At 41.1% G+C, this 17,647-nt stretch overlaps 1 protein-coding gene across 1 annotated transcript; it reads left to right on the forward strand.

The window, feature by feature from the left end:
* The first annotated feature begins 510 nt into the window (after positions 1-510).
* TNFSF10 (TNF superfamily member 10) lies at positions 511-16,589 on the forward strand. Its single transcript, XM_082625034.1, has 5 exons — positions 511-655; positions 6,864-7,001; positions 9,971-10,013; positions 13,567-13,668; positions 15,291-16,589. Exons 1-5 carry the CDS (start codon positions 524-526, stop codon positions 15,740-15,742), a joined length of 867 nt encoding a protein of 288 aa, XP_082481160.1. The 5' UTR covers positions 511-523; the 3' UTR covers positions 15,743-16,589.
* The last annotated feature ends 1,058 nt before the right edge of the window (positions 16,590-17,647 follow it).

Here is a 17,647-nt window from a genome sequence, read left to right on the forward strand (position 1 = left end):
AGCATGTGGGATCTTCCCGGATCAGGGATCGAACCCGTGTCCCCTGCATTGGCAGGTGGATTCTTAACCACTGCGCCACCAGGCAGGTCCCCAAAATCTTATTTTGATTAATGGATTGTAGTTATTGTGATCGCAACACTTAGATTTTTTTCACCTTTCTAATCAAATTGAAGCTGTATTCATTTCCTAGGGCTGCCACAACGAAGCAGCACAAATAGAATTGTGTTGTCTTGCAGTTCTGGAGGCTAGAAGTCAAAAACCAAGGAGTCAGCAGGGCCATGGAACCCCTGAAGCCTGTAGTTGGACCTTCCTTGCCTCTTGCTAGCTTCTAGTGGTTTGGGATTCCTAGGCTTGCAGTTGTGTAATCCTCATATGTATTGTTTTCTCTGTTTGTCTTAACTTTCAGTTTCATTTTTATTCTTCTTTCCCGTAAGCAAAACGCCACGCCCCACCCACTTCTCCTCTCACGCCAACCATAGCTGCTGCCTTGTTAACTCTGTGGCAGTCAGACTCTGACAGGACCATGGCCCTGATGCAGGCTCCAGTGGGCCCCAGCCCTGGGCAGACCTGCGCACTGATCCTGATCTTCACAGTGCTCCTGCAGGCCCTCTGTGTGGCCGTGACTTACATGTACTTCACCAACGAGCTGAAGCAGGTCAGTACGATGCACACGCTCTCTGACAGAGGCTCTTGGCAACCCTCTGGTTAACTGCCTTTACTGGCTTCTCTGGGAAGACTTTACAGAGGAAGAGAATCCTCTCTTTCTCTGCCTGGGGACCCTAACTTCTAATGTATATCATTACTGAGGACTTTGCAAAAGTGAATTGAAGGGACTGTGTGCACAAAGTGCAGTTACTGAACTGGCTCCACCAGTTACTAGCAGATGCGGGCAACAAAACTCCTGAGGTAGCTTTGTCTTCAACAGAATGTTATAATATTAACAGCTGCCATTCATTGAGTGCTTTCTGCTTTACAGTTCTTGACTCAAATTCTTGGGAGTGAGAGGAACTGCATCAGGGCAGGACTGTATCTGCTTTTGCTTTCTGTGACACCTCTAGGCGCTAGCACAGAGCTCCCACATAGTAGGTGTTCACTAAACACTTGTTGAATGAATAACCAACCTTCACCAATGTACTGCCAGGACACAGGGAGTAGGGTAGACTTGAGGCTTAACCCAAAGCCAGGCTCTAAACCACTTGTTATAATGCTGTTTTGTGTTCCAAATGTGGCTAATTCCAGTGGATTTTGAATGCAAAATTACTGAAAATAAGCCAACCCCAGGTTTTGGCTTTCTGTGTACATATTTTTTTCATTTAATTTTTTTTATTGGTGCATAGTTGATTTACAATGTTGTGTTTGTTTCTGCTGTATGGCAAAGTGAGACAGTTACAACCAGACATATATCCACTCTTTTTTTTTTTTTTTTAGGGTTCACAAATCTTTCTTTAATGACTCTTTAAAAGGTAGCAAAACTGGTTCTACTCAAATAGAATGATATCCAGTCTTAAAACTTTTTTTAATAAGATTTTTTTGATGTGGACCATTTTTAAAGTCTTTATTGAACTTGTTACAATATTGCTTCTGTTTTATGTTTTGGTTTTTTGGCCACAAGGCATGTGGGATCTTAGCTCCCTGACCAGGGATTGAACCCTCACCCCCTGCATTGGAAGGCAAAGTCTTAATCAGTGGACCGCCAGGGAAGTCCCTATCCACTCTTTTTTAGATTTCTATTCCCATATAGGTCATTACAGAGTATAGAATAACGTTCCCTGTTCTATTCAGTAGGTTCTTATTAGTTATCTATTTTATATACAGTAGTGTGTATATGTCAATCCCAGTCTCCCAATTTATCCCTCCCCCCTATTCCCCCGGCTTGTTTTCTACTTCTGTGACTCAGCTTCTGTTTTGTAAATAGGTTCATTTGTACCATTTCTTTAGATTCTACATATAAGCAATATCATATGATATTTGTCTTTCTCTGTCTGACTTACTTCACTCAGTAAGACAATCTCTAGGTCCATCCACGTCACTGCAAATGGCATTATTTTGTTATTTTTTATGGCTGAGTAATATTCCATTGTATACAGTACCACATCTTCTTTATCTATTCCTCCTTTGATGGACATTTAGGTTGCTTGCATGTCCTGGCTATTGTAAATAGTGCTGCAATGAACATTGGGGTGCATGTATCCTTTCAAATTATGGTTTTCTCCAGATATATGCCCAGGAGTGGGATTGCTGGATCATATGGTAGCTTTATTTTCAATTTTTAAAGGAACATCCGTACTGTTCTCCATAGTGGCTCTATCAATTTACATTCCCGCCAACAGTATAGGAGTTTCTGTGTATATTTTGACTAATTGTATATTGTATAGTAGGGAACTTCGAGCTGGAATGAATTTTGGATACCCCTCGTTGTATAGATGAGACTAGAGACTGCCAGAGAAATGACTTATCCGAGCTCAGGCAGAAATTTGGAAGCAGAGCTGGACCCAGCTCAGCTCATAGGGAATGCTCCTCCCATCACAGCAGGGTGTCAGTAGGGTTAACCTATCTCCCCCTTTTGCTGAACAGCACCCTGCTGCATGGTGACAGTGCAACATCAAATCTGTCAGCTGGGCAGGAAATGCAAGGCTAAGGGTCTTGGACAAATATAAAATAGTGTTTATCTGTTAAGGAAATAAATGCAGTTTGCATATCCTGTGGAGTATAAACTTGGCTCTCAACTGGTTGGGAATTTCCTTTGGAAATGAAGTGAATAAAACAAGAGTCAACAAGTAATTATACAAATGATCACTACCATTAGATGGCCAGTAAAGTCAGCTTTGCTATAGGGCAATTTCAAAGAGCCTGTATTTGTAAGAAAAAAAATCAACGTGATTATAATCATGCCTTTTAGTTCTATGTCTGCCCGAGAGACTGGAATGCTGCTGTGTTTCCCAGTTTGGAGACAGCATGTCCTAAGCTTTGTTAACTTTGCAGTATAAATAGTGAGTCTGTGTCTCCATATACAAGAGGTTCCCTCAATTTGCTATCATTACAAGTTGGCCTCATTTTAAGACTGAATCAACTCGTTATTTACTGATCTGAGTTATGCAATTGTCTGTGTACATGATCAAGTTTCTTTGAATTCTATAAAAATGGAAATTTCAAAGTTTAACATCTCCCCACTTGCACACATTTTTCCTGATTGCATGTTCATATGTGTACACTTCTGTATAGACATGCAGAAGAATTTATTAAGAGTATCAGAAAGAAGAGAATTAAGAGATATTGAGCAAAAACTGTTCCAGAAACTTTCAAAATACTGCCCTATTTAATTCTCATAACAATTCTAGAAAGTAAATATAATTATCCCATTTTATAGATGAACAAACTAAGACTCAGGGAAGTTAGGTAAAAGGTGAAGCCCAATTTTGAACCCAGGCATTAAATAGGGGCTCAGTAAATGGTAACCATTGTAATCAGCATTGAGAAGTCTCTTGGAGTTGTCACCCTCTTCATCAGGAATTTATGCAAGGGAAAATGAATCTGAATCTCTTTGGGTGACTGTGTAGAGTTTGGAAAAGCATATTCAACACAAGTATTAATTTCCTAAATCAGATCACAGGTTTCACTCTGGCAAGCAAAAATTTGCAGAAGATACAGTGGGCAAGGATTATAGGGAGTGTGGGTTGAGCCGGGCTGAGGGATGTTGGATTGGACCCTCACAATTAAGCCTGTAGACCTGCGAGCATGAACAATAAATATGGGCTTAGCCTCTAAAGTCTGTGACTCTGAGAAAGTTTTATGACAAGGGGACTACCTATTGCTGTGGCATTATAGATGGGGAAGACAAAGGAGAAGGAGACCCTTATCCACTGATGTCCATAAATGATCCTTTATGCTATTTGTGGTTTGCAGAAACTGATTGTCAGAGACTAATGTCTGGGCAGCAGAGAGGGTCAGTGCTGCCACCTTGAAGTCTCTGAGCCAGCCAGCAAAGGAGTCCACCCTGCTGACTTCATGCCCTGCCAAGGACTGGTTGGCCCTGGCCTAGACAGTCACACTGTTTGTGATGGCAACAGCAGCAGTCGAGTGGAATCCACTTCTCAGAACCAAGGGCAACAGCCATCTCTCTCCTTCTAGAGTTGTCCAGATAAAAATAGCACACTCATCCCCCTGCCCCCAACACCCAGATGTGGTTAGCAAGAGAACAGCCCCAGCCTGAGAAGTGCTGTAGGAAATTCAACCTCAAAGTGTGACTACTAAATATGAAACTTGTGGGGGTGGGATGCAGAGTGGCTGGGGCTTTCTTTTGTTCTGAAGTCAATATGGGTTGGCCAAAAATTTCGTTCAGAGTTTGCCGTTGAAAACCCCGAACGAACTTTTTGGCCAACCCAATACAAGCATTAAAAATATCTAGAAGGAGAAATAAGTTGTGATCTTTAGAGGGTAGAATTATGGGTGCCACTTTTCAATTTTTCTATATTTTATCAATTTTCTACAGCTAATGTTGTAAAAATATCTATGCTATCCATGTGATTTTCATACAGATCTAAAGAGCATGACATTTTTGTAGTCTTAAGAGAAAACAACCATATACAAAATTGCCCACACCCAGTCTAATCTCAACCCTGTAAAAAAAAAGAGAACATCCAAAGGTTAACTAGGAGGTGGAATGAGGGTGGATCAGAGGTTTTTATTTGTTTCACTTTTAGAAGAGTATTCTATAATCTTCTATATTTTCCAGGCTGCCTGTGTATCCTCAGCGTCTTTAGGCTTCGTTCAATCTGGGTTAACACTGCAGTCTCACTAGCTTGTCAGACTCCCTCCCACGTCTACTTAGGACCTTAGTTTTCAAGGTTCTCCCTCCCCACCTCCTGAAAGTGTTTCTGGAAAATCTCCAGAGGCCAGCAGTTGGTCCTGACCTGGGCTGGCCCCTGCTCTCTTCCACTCTCTCAAACTCCACTTGACTTCACAGGGGCTGTCAGCTACCCTGACCGCCTGATCCCAGCACCTCTCAACTCTGCCCTGTCCTGCCCCCAGCCTCAGCCTCCCCGGCATTCAGCCCTTTCATGCTGAGACAGCTTCCAACTGCTGTGAAGTAAGATGACAAGTTGCTCCCTCCCTTCTGTGTCATGCACATTGTTTTGTCCCAACAGGTTACGAAAATCAGTTAAGCCTGTTTATTCAGTTTCATCAAGTCAATGCCTGGCCAAGGCACACCCAGTCCTGCTGGGCTGGGACGATGGCTAATACAACTGTTCTTCCTGGAACTACTCTCAGGCCTTCTTCCCTGATCCTCCCCTCAGTTTGCTAGACATGCTCTTCTATTTCTAAATTGAGTTCCTTCCTTGGAAAGGCTTTTTAAGCTCACATAAATTGCAGATGAAAATTAATGTCTACAGTAGAAGAACATGGAGGTGGGTAGGATCAAAGGAATGGTGTCTAATTTCATCGCCAGTCATAACTCAGGTGGTCCCAGCTGTCACCCCCACTACATCTACTAGGCCAATGTTTTACTCTTGGAATTTTAAAGAGGAAGAAAGAAAATAAATATTTACTTAAAAGTAAATGAATGTTCTATGCCAGAGTGTGGGGAAGGAATTAATTAACTCAGGTTTGTCACTTTTATGCTTGAGAGAACTGATCAAATGTCCAAGGAGTACATGGCTGACAGTACGGACCTGCATGATTCTGGCTGAAAGCTCTCGTAAATATTTAAGTTATTTTGATCTGGAATGAGATCATGTTTCTATAGGAGGGAGCAGCGCATCGTTAAGTTTGATCTTTCCTTCAAGCTTTGAAGTCCCCTAAGTTCAAATAACAGATAAAATTGGCAATTTTCCCATTTATTTCCCCAGAGAAAGGCAATTCAATGGATTTGTACAGAGAAATAACATCTCCTGAATCCCAGTTGTTAAAAATGAAAACAGGAAAAAAAAAAAATCTGACCTTGCATGAACATCCTGTTTTTCTTCGTAAGATTAATCAGTTGTCATTCTGGAGTGCTCTGGACGGTTTGGGGTGTGTGTGTGTGTGTGTGTGTGTGTGTGTGTGTGTGTGTGTGTGTGTGTGTGTGTGTGTGTGTGTGTGTGTGTGTGTGTGTGTGTGTGTGTGTGTGTGTGTGTGTGTGTGTGTGTGTGTGTGTGTGTGTAACATCAAGCACAGACTTTGTTGGCAATGATCTAGCCATTGTAAATGTTTACCCTCAATCAGAAGAAGGAAGCAAACCTTCAAATGGTGTTTCGAGTCTCTGCAGGTAAATCCCTAGCTGGTGTGGACATTCAAACGTCTAGTGGCAATGTAGTCTGGATTCTGCCATCCAGAGGAGTAGAAATCACAACAATAACTAGAATCTACTAAGACAATCAAAGCTCAGATCAAGAAACAGAATATTACCTGCACCCTAGAGGCTTTGGCTAATTTTTTATTTAGGATCCTGGAATGTAAACAAACTCCACTGCCTACTTTGTACCTGGTGGGTTTCTAGCTGTAGGATGGGAGTCACACTATGTCAGAGCTGAAAGGAACCTCAAAGATCACCACGGTGAGCCAGCACAAAATGCAGATGAAGAAGAGATGTCGCAGAGTAGAAGCAATTTGTTGAGGGACATACGACTGCTCAAGGGCAGGGGCAGCAAAGGGCATTGTGACCCTGGATGCCTGGCCCACACCTGTTTCCCTTCCACCACATCCAGCTGCTTACCTTTATTCAACGGACAAAGAACGGCATGCTTACTTTTACTTCAGGCAATGAGCTTTTCCATGGTGCTAAGCCTTCTCTGAACCCGTCATCAGCTTCTGTTGTTTTAACTTGTAAATGAACAAAAAGAAAAAGCACTTGTGCATAATATTGTGTTATATTCATCTCAACCCAGATGCAGGACAAGTACTCCAAAAGTGGCATCACTTGCTTCTTAAAGGACGATGACAGTTCTTGGGATGCCAGTGATGACGAGAGTATGATCAACCCCTGCTGGCATGTGAAGTGGCAACTCCGTCAGTTTGTTAGAAAGGTAAGTGAACCACGGGGTCGCTTTACCAGCAGGCATAGAAGGTCAGAGGAGAAGGACTATTTTAGATCAAGCTTAGAGTCCTTATTTTGTAAGGGAGGAAACTGGGGCCCAGAGTGTTTAAGTGATCGCCCCCAAATTCACTGAACTAGGAAAAGACGGGACAGCACCAAACTGGGTCCTGATCAACTCCTGGTCTAGAGTTTATTCCTCTCCTCCAGAGACCTCCTTCATCGAGTCTAAACTTTTTATCTCACCTTGTGGAAACTGAGGCACGGACAGAGCAATGTGTTCAAGGTCACACAACAATAAAGGATGTGTGTGATTTCTTTTTTTATTCAGAAGACAAGAGAAACCAAACAATGGTGTTTTATAGTCTTCCCACATTGTTGTTCTCTGTTATTTTTTTCTTTTGTTTTTTCTTTTTCTTTTTATTTTTTTTTACAAACCCTTGTGTCGCCACATTGTGGTTCTCTGGAATTAAGTCTTTATTTATTTTTGTATGCATATAGAGATGAAGAAAGAGGAAAGGAAGAGGGAAGAAAGAGGTACTCTGAGAAATTGAAGGTGATGACATCTCAATTTACAGTTAATAAATGACACGTTACAAAATATTATTTTCTGTTTGTGAAAGTTGCTTAAATAGGATCTCCAGCAGAAACTTTGTTAGCTAACAGCTTATTTCACTAGATATGATTACTTAATTATACTTTCAGTGACAGGACATGTCAAATATAGTTTCTTCTCTCAGGCTGCTTCCTTATTTGTAAGATGGCATTAATAACATTTACCTTCTGCATATCCGGAAAGGCCAGCTGTGAACACAAACATGAAAACTGTAAACCTCATTGTTTAAAAAAATTACTGGGGATATTCCCAGGGTAGGAGGAGGATGTGTTTTAAAGAAATGATTGTAAGTCTATTGTCTGGTACTCAGTGTGCCCTTCCATAGAAACAGTGTTATGTCGGTGGTTAGGCTCTGATTTATAACCCTAAGCAGTCCTCGCAGTAAAGCCCAGCATCACCTGTGATGCTATTCCTATGAGAAATGAAATCAGACTTCCACCTGGTTGTCCTAGAAACACATCTGCTCCACGGCTGCCCTGGAATCGTGGGCAGGACACCTGCCACGCACAAGCTGTCCTGGAACAGCTGGGACTCCATTGCCCCAAGTGGAAAACACCAGGAAAGACCCAGGGTTGGGGAAGTGTCCTGAGGAACCTGAGGAATGGGACCCCACGGTTCCTAGGATTAGAGGGAAGGTGGCAAACCCACTGGTGGCAGAGGAGAGAAACTCAGAACTAGAGGAGAAATCTGGAGACCGAGGAGGGGGCTGGGTGCTGGGCCTGGGAGTGGCGAGATGAGAGAAGCCATGTGGGTGGTTTTTACAGGTCTCTTTTCTGCTCTTCCCCCGTCCCTCCCATTCTCACATCCTGCCACTGACTAAAGAAGAGAGGGCACACAGCGGTGGATGAGAGCGTAGGAGGGGAAAAGAGTTCCCCATTTTTCCAGGCACCGTGAAGTGAACAGACAATTTCCCATAAACATCCTATGCCCATTATGTATATTATCTCCCTTAATCCTCAAACAGCTCTGTGAGGAAGGAATCATTATTATCTTCTTTAAAAAAAAATAGATGAAGAAATTAAAGTAGTTCATATCAGTTAAGTAACTTGAGTAAAGTTTCCCAGGGCTGCTAATGAACAGATTTGAATCCAGTCCATCTGATTGTACTACAATCTTTTTTTTTTTTTTTCTTGGTGGCACCGTGTTAAGGACCACACTGTAGGACTTACCCTTTTGCCTTTCCTCCTCCTCCTTTTTCCTTCCTTCCTTCCTTCCTTCCTTTCTGGCCCAGAATGAGAGTGAGAGAGCTAATGTGCTGAGGCCACCCCTTGCTTCCCTTCCCACACGCCAGTGCCCATTGCCCTACAGGCAGCCCCCCATTATCTGGGGTCAGAGCTTTTGACAGAGGAAAAAGAAGAGAGCTTCTGATTTGGAGCGGGAGTGCAGAGGAAGGGAGTTTCTGACGGTTGTATAATTAACTACAGTGACGGGAAAGGTGGCAAGGATAGGCAAAGCCCCCAGGGGTGACAGAACTGAGTGGAGAGGCATTTAAAGCCATGGATGAGTCACGTCAGGGTGGGCTCATTTAACAGAAAGGCTAGATTTCGTTCTTTATTTCTGGTTTTCCCCACTGGTTAGCACAAAGAAAATGATATGAAGTGTTTAGTAGGATATGAGAATTTGGTAAAATATCTTTATGTTGAGAATGTCTCAGCCACATTCTCAGAAATGAGAGAGTGACATGGTGCTACCAGGTCACCGCTGGATGGGTTGTGTGTGTCTGTGGGCACCATGAGAGAGAGGGAGTGTGCCTTACACCTTGAGTCTTGGGTATGTCTGATAATTTAAAGCTCCTGGACTCTGACACAGTGCCTTTATACATGCATGCATGCAGCTACACCCAAAATGCACTATACACACACACATACATGCAGACACACACAGACAGTGCACTTATACACATGCATGCATGCAGACACACACAGACAGTGCACTTCTACACATGCATGCACGCAGACACACACACCCAGAAAGTGCGGTGACATGGCTACCACATCCGTCAGCCAGAAGGAGACCTGGGGAACGTTAGGCTGACCTAACTTGGAGAAGGATAACTCCTTGCTCCTGTGCTGCTCCAGGTGTGGGCTTTCAAAGACTTCATCCAGAAACAGAAGTCTCCCAGACAGAGGACCATCCTTCCATCCACAGTAGGGACAGCTGCCTCCATATTCATCCCAGCTCCCACCCTGCCCCACACACTCTATGCTTGGACAACTTAAAGCTGCCTAGGTTGATATCTTAGGTGGAAATTTTCTGTTAGACATCAGCAAGAAGAGCCACAGACATTCTATAGTCAGTCTAAATGCTTAGGGAAATTAACAAGCTTTATTCAATACTATTTGCAGATCATTTTGAGAACCTATGAGGAAGCCATTCCTTCAATTCCAGGTAGTATTCTTTTTGTTGTTATTTTAATTTTCTACTGTCAGCCTTGTGATAGGGTGAATAGCTCTCCATCTTCTTTCTCTCTGCTCCCATCCACACATCCCACCTCTGACCACTGCTCAGTGTCTCAAGCTGCTTAATTCTATTTCCTCCCTTACACTAGCAGCTAGAAAGCTCAGAAGCAAATCTGTGACCCACCTATGGTCTGAACTTCGTTTCATCTGAATTTTATTCTTCCAACGTGGATTTTCCTTTCACCTCAACTTCTTTGATTCTTTATTTTTACCTTCTAATGTGGGTAACTTTCTGGAGCATAGCTGGAAAAAAAGGGCACCCAAGTTACCCATCTTCTCTGCTTCTGACCACCCCTAGGCTCGAAGCCTTTGTTTATGCAAAAGCCTCTTGCTCCGTCATCTCTTTCCCAGCAATCCTTCTACCCACCCCGAAATCCTCATCCTGCAGTCCCCACACCTTGGCTATCTCTGCTGATGGTCACCAGCCTGCTCTTGACCCACAGCCCCCTTCATTGTTATTGCCCAGGCCGGCTTCTCTAGTCCTGCAACTGGCTTCTTCCATTCCTGGATTTTCACATAACCACCTCCTTCTCACCCTCCATCCTCATAACCTACTCATCACCTCTCAGAGAGAACTTTCCTGACCAACTTTCTAAGTAAGTTCACCCACATCCTATTTTTTCTATCACACATACCTTGTTCATTTCCTTTGATTGATATATATATATAAACCAAAGGAAAATATATAAATATTCTCTGTGTTCTGTCTGATTCCCTACTAGAGGAAAGATCCACAAAGACAGAAAACATGCCTCTTTCTCTCACCTCTCTATTCCTAGACTTAACTGTACACCTCAAGCCTAGTAGATCCTCTCTTATCCCCCTGGTCCTTACCTGCACCGCCTTTGGTGTGTGTGTTCATGTGCATGTGTGGGTGTGTATTTTGACTGAGATGAAATTCACATAACATACAACTAACCATTGTGAAGCGCACAATTTGGTGGCCATTAGTACATTCACATTTTTGTGCCACCATCCCTCTCTACACAGAAAGTTCTTAATACATGTTTTTTAAATCAATACATAAATAAATACAACTGATGAATTAAATTTACTGCTGCTTTGCATTTGGCTCACCATAGCCCCATTTTCCCCTGTTAATAATCATACCAGCCTGCATATGTGTACCAGAGACTTACAGTCCTGGGGTACACCAGCCTGGCAGAGAAGAATCAGTTTTTTAATAGATATTTTATCAATGATGTCTTCCTAATTTTCAGCTATCCTTTTCCATTACAATAAGCTTCCTCATCACTTGACAATCCCCACCATCCTTTATTAAATGGGCTTTATTAAATACGAAGGCAAGACCTGGTCCCAGGGTCTAAGCATTCTTTCTGGTCATTTCCCCGAAGGCAAAAACAGTAGTAGGAATGTTGAACACTACTTCTCTTCTAATGAGGAACACCAGATCCGTGGTCTACAGTAGATGCATGTACTATTTTCAGTGTTGGAAGAAAAATATTCTTTTCTGTTCATCCCAGTGGGACGTAGAAATCATATACTCCTCAGTATACCAAGATGTATCCATGACACCCAAATATACATATTCACAGACTTCTTTTCCAGGAGCTGTTTGCTATAGCCAGTAGGAAATGTCCTCTCTTCAGAATTTGCTTTTAAAGCCAGGCTCTCCCATATCCTTGCAATGACCTCAAATGCAAGATATTTGTAACTGGATTCCATGACTGAATATTTTAAAATAAAGTGTTACAGTCTAGGGGAAGTCAAGGCATTATGAATTATTTATCAGTGGTGGTTAAAAGTAAATGGACACATCAACCTTAAAAGCTGAGCATTCTGAGAGTAACATGTAATTGACTGTACTTCCCCAAGCTGTGTTTGGTTTTCAGTATCCTGCACACACCTACCTATCCTGAATAAGTAACAACACCAAATAGATGGAGAGACTCCTTAGCATTCCTTCCTCTCCTATGAAATTTTATCACCTCCTTTCAGTTTCTTCTACTACTAGCCTAGATTAAAGCTTCCTGTTCTCAGACCTGATCAATTACAGCTGTCTGCTAACTCGCCAATCTCCAGCCCTCTCACTTTCTACCCATCAAACCTTACTATGAGGTAGTTTAACCTAAAGCACAACACATATCTTTTTGCTTCCCTGATCAAAACCTTCCAGAGTCTTCCCATGTCTGTAAAAATTCAGATCTCTTAGTCTAACATTCAAATCCTCTATAGTTTAAATCCTCATTCAAGCCTGAAACTGAACTCCTCTGATGCCCGTGTCCCAGGAATGCTTTGTGCATCCTGCCTTGGGGACACTATTCTAGACCTCTGGGAATGCCCTTTTTCCACTGCTGTGGGTCCCAAGCCTCCCCAGCCCCACCCATTTCAGAGAATTGTCCTGCCCCTCAAATGCTTTCTTGCATTCATTTGTTTATAGTTCTTTCTCCATCTTCCTAGAAGAGTGTCAGGTATAGATGTGATGGGCACTTTGGTTTGCTGGAGTACATGAATGAAAGGGCCTTAGTCCAAACCCTCCCCTGACCTCAGCTCTCCAATAAATAGGAATCTTTCTCTCCCCTGAACACCCATCACCCTTCATTTCTATTTCTTATAGGTTAATTTTCACTTTCTAATTTGTGTCTTCCCTAAAAGCTGTAAGTCCCTTGAGGGCTCAGTCAGTGTAATCAGTGATTAATCTTTGAAGTCCCTGTGGAGCACTGCCTTGTCCCTGGACGTATTTGCTTGATGAAAATGTATAGTTTATCTCAACAATGAACGTAAACATCCTGGGAAGTTTGAGCTGATTTTTTTAAAGAGTAGTTTGTTGAATTTGTAGTCTTTCAGTCTGCTCCAAAGTACTTCGGATAGTGGTCAATAAATGTTATTTATTTGTTATAATCTAGTGAACCAGTGATTTTTATGCTCATATACTGGTTATCATGACCATTATGTCATTTCATATTCCCTTTGGGAGGTGAGGGAAATGACTGTTGGATACCAGTTTGTAGCATCTCTGGACAATTGTTATCACTGCTGCTCCTTTAGAGTAGGTAGTATCTAGCAGGGAGGAAAAAATAATTGAGATGATAAAAATTGGTATCACTCTGTTTCTATATATAACTCAAAGTGGAAATTTGCCAGTACCTGGTTATTGGTGCATTTTAAATGCCTCAGCAGGAATATTATAAGTCCACAGTTTTGTTGTTATTATTGTAGTTTAGGAAAAGGGTCAGAATCTTCACTTTGTTATATTCTAGTTGAACCCTACCCCTGAGATGCCGATACATTTTAGCCCAAGTTACTGCTTATCCTTCCCATCTAAAGTACTTTTCAAGTTCAACATAGGCTGAAGTAGACTGATTATAATACTAAAATGTAAATTGGTTTTATGAAAACCCATATAATCAACTTTGGGAGCCCAGTGTGCTTACAGTGCTTGATTGATAAGAGCTGTGAACAGCAATGTATCTGAGACGTGTTTGACAAGTGCTGATGATTCTTTGTCTTTTCTCTTTTAGAAAAGCAACAAAATATTCCTCACCTAGAAAGAGAAAAAGGTCCTCAGAGGGTAGCTGCTCACATAACTGGGACGAATCGGAAAAGCACATTCTCAGTTCTAAGTAAGAGAAACAATGAATATATGGTTTAAAAGAAGGGAATGGAAGAATTTGTTCCAAATAATTTATTCTTTTAGCTTGTATCAGAAATGTTTATATGGCTATCTACAACATGCTCAGTAGTAATCAAGTCTCAGATGGACTCTTTTCGGAAGCAAGATTACAAGATGAATAGCTTAGTTACTGCCCTGGCATAACTGGCTTCAAGAAAATTCTGAAGTGGAAGTGGGAGAACTTTGAGTTTCCCATGCCCCCAGTTTTGCTTTCTTCTTCTTTTTTTTTAAAGTAATTTCTCTCTCTTTCATCAAACCTTTCTCCTCTTCAAAGGTTCTAAATCAGTCATCTACTTTCCCCATGAGTCACCAAGGCCTCCCAGTGGCATTTGTATTAGGTTGAACCATAAAAAGTTGGCCAATATTTGACCATTTTGCACTTACAGAAATGTCAGTTTCATATGGTTTAACCAAATAGGTTAAGCCTAATTATTAGCTGTAGAACAGGTGTCCATATACTGCTGTGGTTAGTGCATAGGTCTTGTAATCTAAATACCCACATTGGAATCCCAGCTACTCCTTACCTAGTTCTTTGTTTTGAGCAAATTACTTAACACAATCAAGCTTCATTTTCTTCATATACAAAGTAGAGATAATCTTTAACTCATAAAACAGTGAAGATTAATGCAAAATGCTGTTGCATTGTAAGTACTCAATAAGTAGTGCTTTTATTATTGTAAAAAGTTTTGTCCCAGGTTAAAGAAATTTCAGGCATTAGTTAATGAATGAAAAGGCTGTTGGGGTTTTTTGTTGGTTGGTTGGTTTTTGTTTGTTTTTTTCTGGGCAGTTGCCTTCATGGTATTCCTGAACTCATGTTTTGTAAATCGTTGACATGTTCTGCCTATGAGTGAGATCATTATTTCACTATTCCTGTTTACTATTCATCAATTAATATGATAGCTATTTTCAACTCTTGAAAAACTCAATTTTGCGTCAATCATGGAGATGAGCCCAAAGTTTAAAAGAGTATCATATCTTAGTAAGGCCCATCTTCATTCAAAGTCTTTGGGATTTAAAGATCCAAAGATCTGAAGATCTTTAAATCTGGGCTCTTTTTGCCAAACCTTGTACCCTGTCTTATTGGACTAGAAATGCCTTCTGCTTGGATGGTGCTTTTGACACTGGGTTAGAGAAAGACCAAGGAGGAATCCAAAAAGACCTAAAAGAATAGCAGGAATTTATGAGCTCTAGGCTTGAGGAAATAGATAAGTTTCTTTTGTTTCCATCTACATCGTTGATCTGAGCTCACCAGCACAGGAAAGGAGGCAGGGGTTCTGTATAGAAATTCTTCGCAGGAGTAAAGATTGCCATCTTAGTGAACCATTCCCGTGCTACTATTCAGAGTAGATGAGGTACAAAAAAGTAAGGGACTTCCAACAGATCACAGTGATATGGGAGCCTCCAGATTTCTATATGACTAGAATTTAGAATCCTTGGAAGATTGAAGGAGCAAGAAGTTTTTATTATAAAAAATTCTTTACAATCCCAACCAAGCATTGGCTAGCCACAGCTATTGGGAAATGCCTTGTTTTGCTACAAGCTAACTTTATTTTTCTCTAAACTTCATCCCAGGCTCCAGGAATGAAAAAGCTTTGGGCCAGAAAATAAATTCCTGGGAGTCGTCAAGAAAAGGACATTCATTCTTGAATAATTTGCACTTGAGGAATGGGGAGCTGGTTATCCACCAAACAGGGTTTTATTACATCTATTCCCAAACATACTTTCGATTTCAGGAAACTGAGGAGGTTTTGGGAACAGTTTCAACAGAAGAGAACAGAAAGAAAAACAAACAAATGGTACAATATATTTACAAATGCACAAGCTATCCTGACCCCATACTGCTGATGAAAAGTGCTAGAAATAGTTGTTGGTCTAAAGATTCAGAATATGGACTCTATTCCATCTATCAAGGTGGAATATTTGAGCTTAAGGAAAATGATCGAATTTTTGTCTCTGTAACTAATGAGCAGTTGATTGACATGGACCAAGAAGCCAGTTTTTTCGGGGCCTTTTTAATTGGCTAAATGATCTGCAAAGAAAAAACAGTGCCCCCAGAGAGACCTTTCACTTTTCAGAGTGATATACTGTGAAAAGACTGCAAAAGAGCTGACAAAATAAGGCAGCCTGAGCAGAGCAGCCTCAATCACAAGACTCTACAACACAAATTTTCTGGTATCTCTGAAAAGTGACCAACTTATTCCAAGAAAGAGAAACTGATGAAAGACCTTCTGAGACTCTACCTGATATCAGCTTGCTAGCAGAAATCTAAAAGGTTCTCGGTTTACAAACATTTGCGTAGCAATTAACATCTTCTGCCTTAACCGTCTACTCTTGCGAAGATACCAGAAGACTGAAAGGTCACAGTCAGGGTATGCCATGTGCCAGGGGGGTTGGTGCAGTGTGGGGCCTTGTGGGAGTTGTCCTGTACCCTTGTACTCTTGGAAATAAGAAAATTCCATTCGAAATCATATCATTTCACTAAACAAATTTATGTTTAGTGAACAAGGAACTATTTTCGGTTGGCCAAAAAGTTCGTTCGGGTTTTCATGTAATCATATGTAAAAATCCGAACGAACTTTTTTGCCATCCCGATATTTCTGAATGGTTTGTGCTTTTCACTCCCAAAAGTCAAGCTGACCGAAAGTACTGAAGATATTTTTGATAAAAGACTCTAAAATGAATGATAAGCTAATCAGAAATCGGGAATTTGGCCCCTTGTGAGCAGGAGAACTGGGAAAGTGGGAAAAAAAAAAAAGAACTGTTTGATAATGTAACTTAAGGATGGGCAAGAATTAATTACGACTTTATATTTTTATACTAAAATTTAAAAATATGTGTTCCTTTTTCAATAAAAACATGTTAAAATATGTAGTTTTTGTGTATCTCGTACTTATGTTTTATAGTAACAAGATTACTAATGACGGGGGGAAAAGGACTTCTAATCTCTTTTTCATGGTATCGTTTATCTGACATGTCTTACAGAAGAAAGAAAGAAACTGCTCACTTTTTATATAATGTGATTAAAATATATCAGTCCTTTCCTTTATAGCTAATACTTTTGTTATAGGTTGAATTGTGTCCCCACAAAAGGTATGTAGAAGTCCTCCTCCCCAGTACCACAGAATGTGACCTTATTTGGAAAGAAGTTTGTTGCAGATATAATTAGTAAAGATGAGGTCATAGTGGAATAGGCTGGGTCCTTAATATTGTATAATGTGACTGGTGTCCTCATTATTTAAAGAAGGAAATTTGGAAACAGAAACAGAGACCCACAGGGAGAACTCCTTGTGGCAACAGAGGCAGAGATTGGAGTGAGGGAGTTGCAAGCAAGGAGCTCCAAGGATTGATGGCCCTCATCAGAAGTTCGGGAGACAAGAAGAGATTCTACCCATAGCCTCAGAAATCTACTGACACCTTGATTTTGGACTTCTGGCCTCAAGAACTGTGAGAGAATAAATTTCTGTTGTTGAAAGCCACCCAGTCTGCGGCCCTTTGGTTCAGCAGCCCGAGGAAGCTAATACGGCTTTGTACACTATGTTCAAGAAATCTATTTTTACCGATGTGCACAGATATCACCATCTATATTTTTTTCTGAAATCTTTAAATTTGGCCTTTCATAGTTTGATAGTGTAATTCAACTGTAATTTAATTCGTGTGTGAGCTAGGGATGGAATTTTATCTTTTACTATATCAGGGACCAGTTGTCCAGCACTGTTCATTGGCTAGTCCACTCTTTCCCCACTGATTTTAAGGTTTAATATCATATACCAACATCCCAGGGGGTCTGTTTCTGTGCTCACTTTCTTTTCCTATTGGCCTGGTTGTCCGTCCTTGCACCCATACCATCCATTTTTTAAAAACTGTGAAAAAATATAAATAACATAAGATTTACCATTTAACCATTTCTGAGTGTACAGTTCAGTGGCATT

This window comes from Mesoplodon mirus (assembly GCF_964341445.2).
Source record: "Mesoplodon mirus genome assembly, chromosome: 6".
In the NCBI taxonomy this organism is placed as follows: domain Eukaryota; kingdom Metazoa; phylum Chordata; class Mammalia; order Artiodactyla; family Ziphiidae; genus Mesoplodon; species Mesoplodon mirus.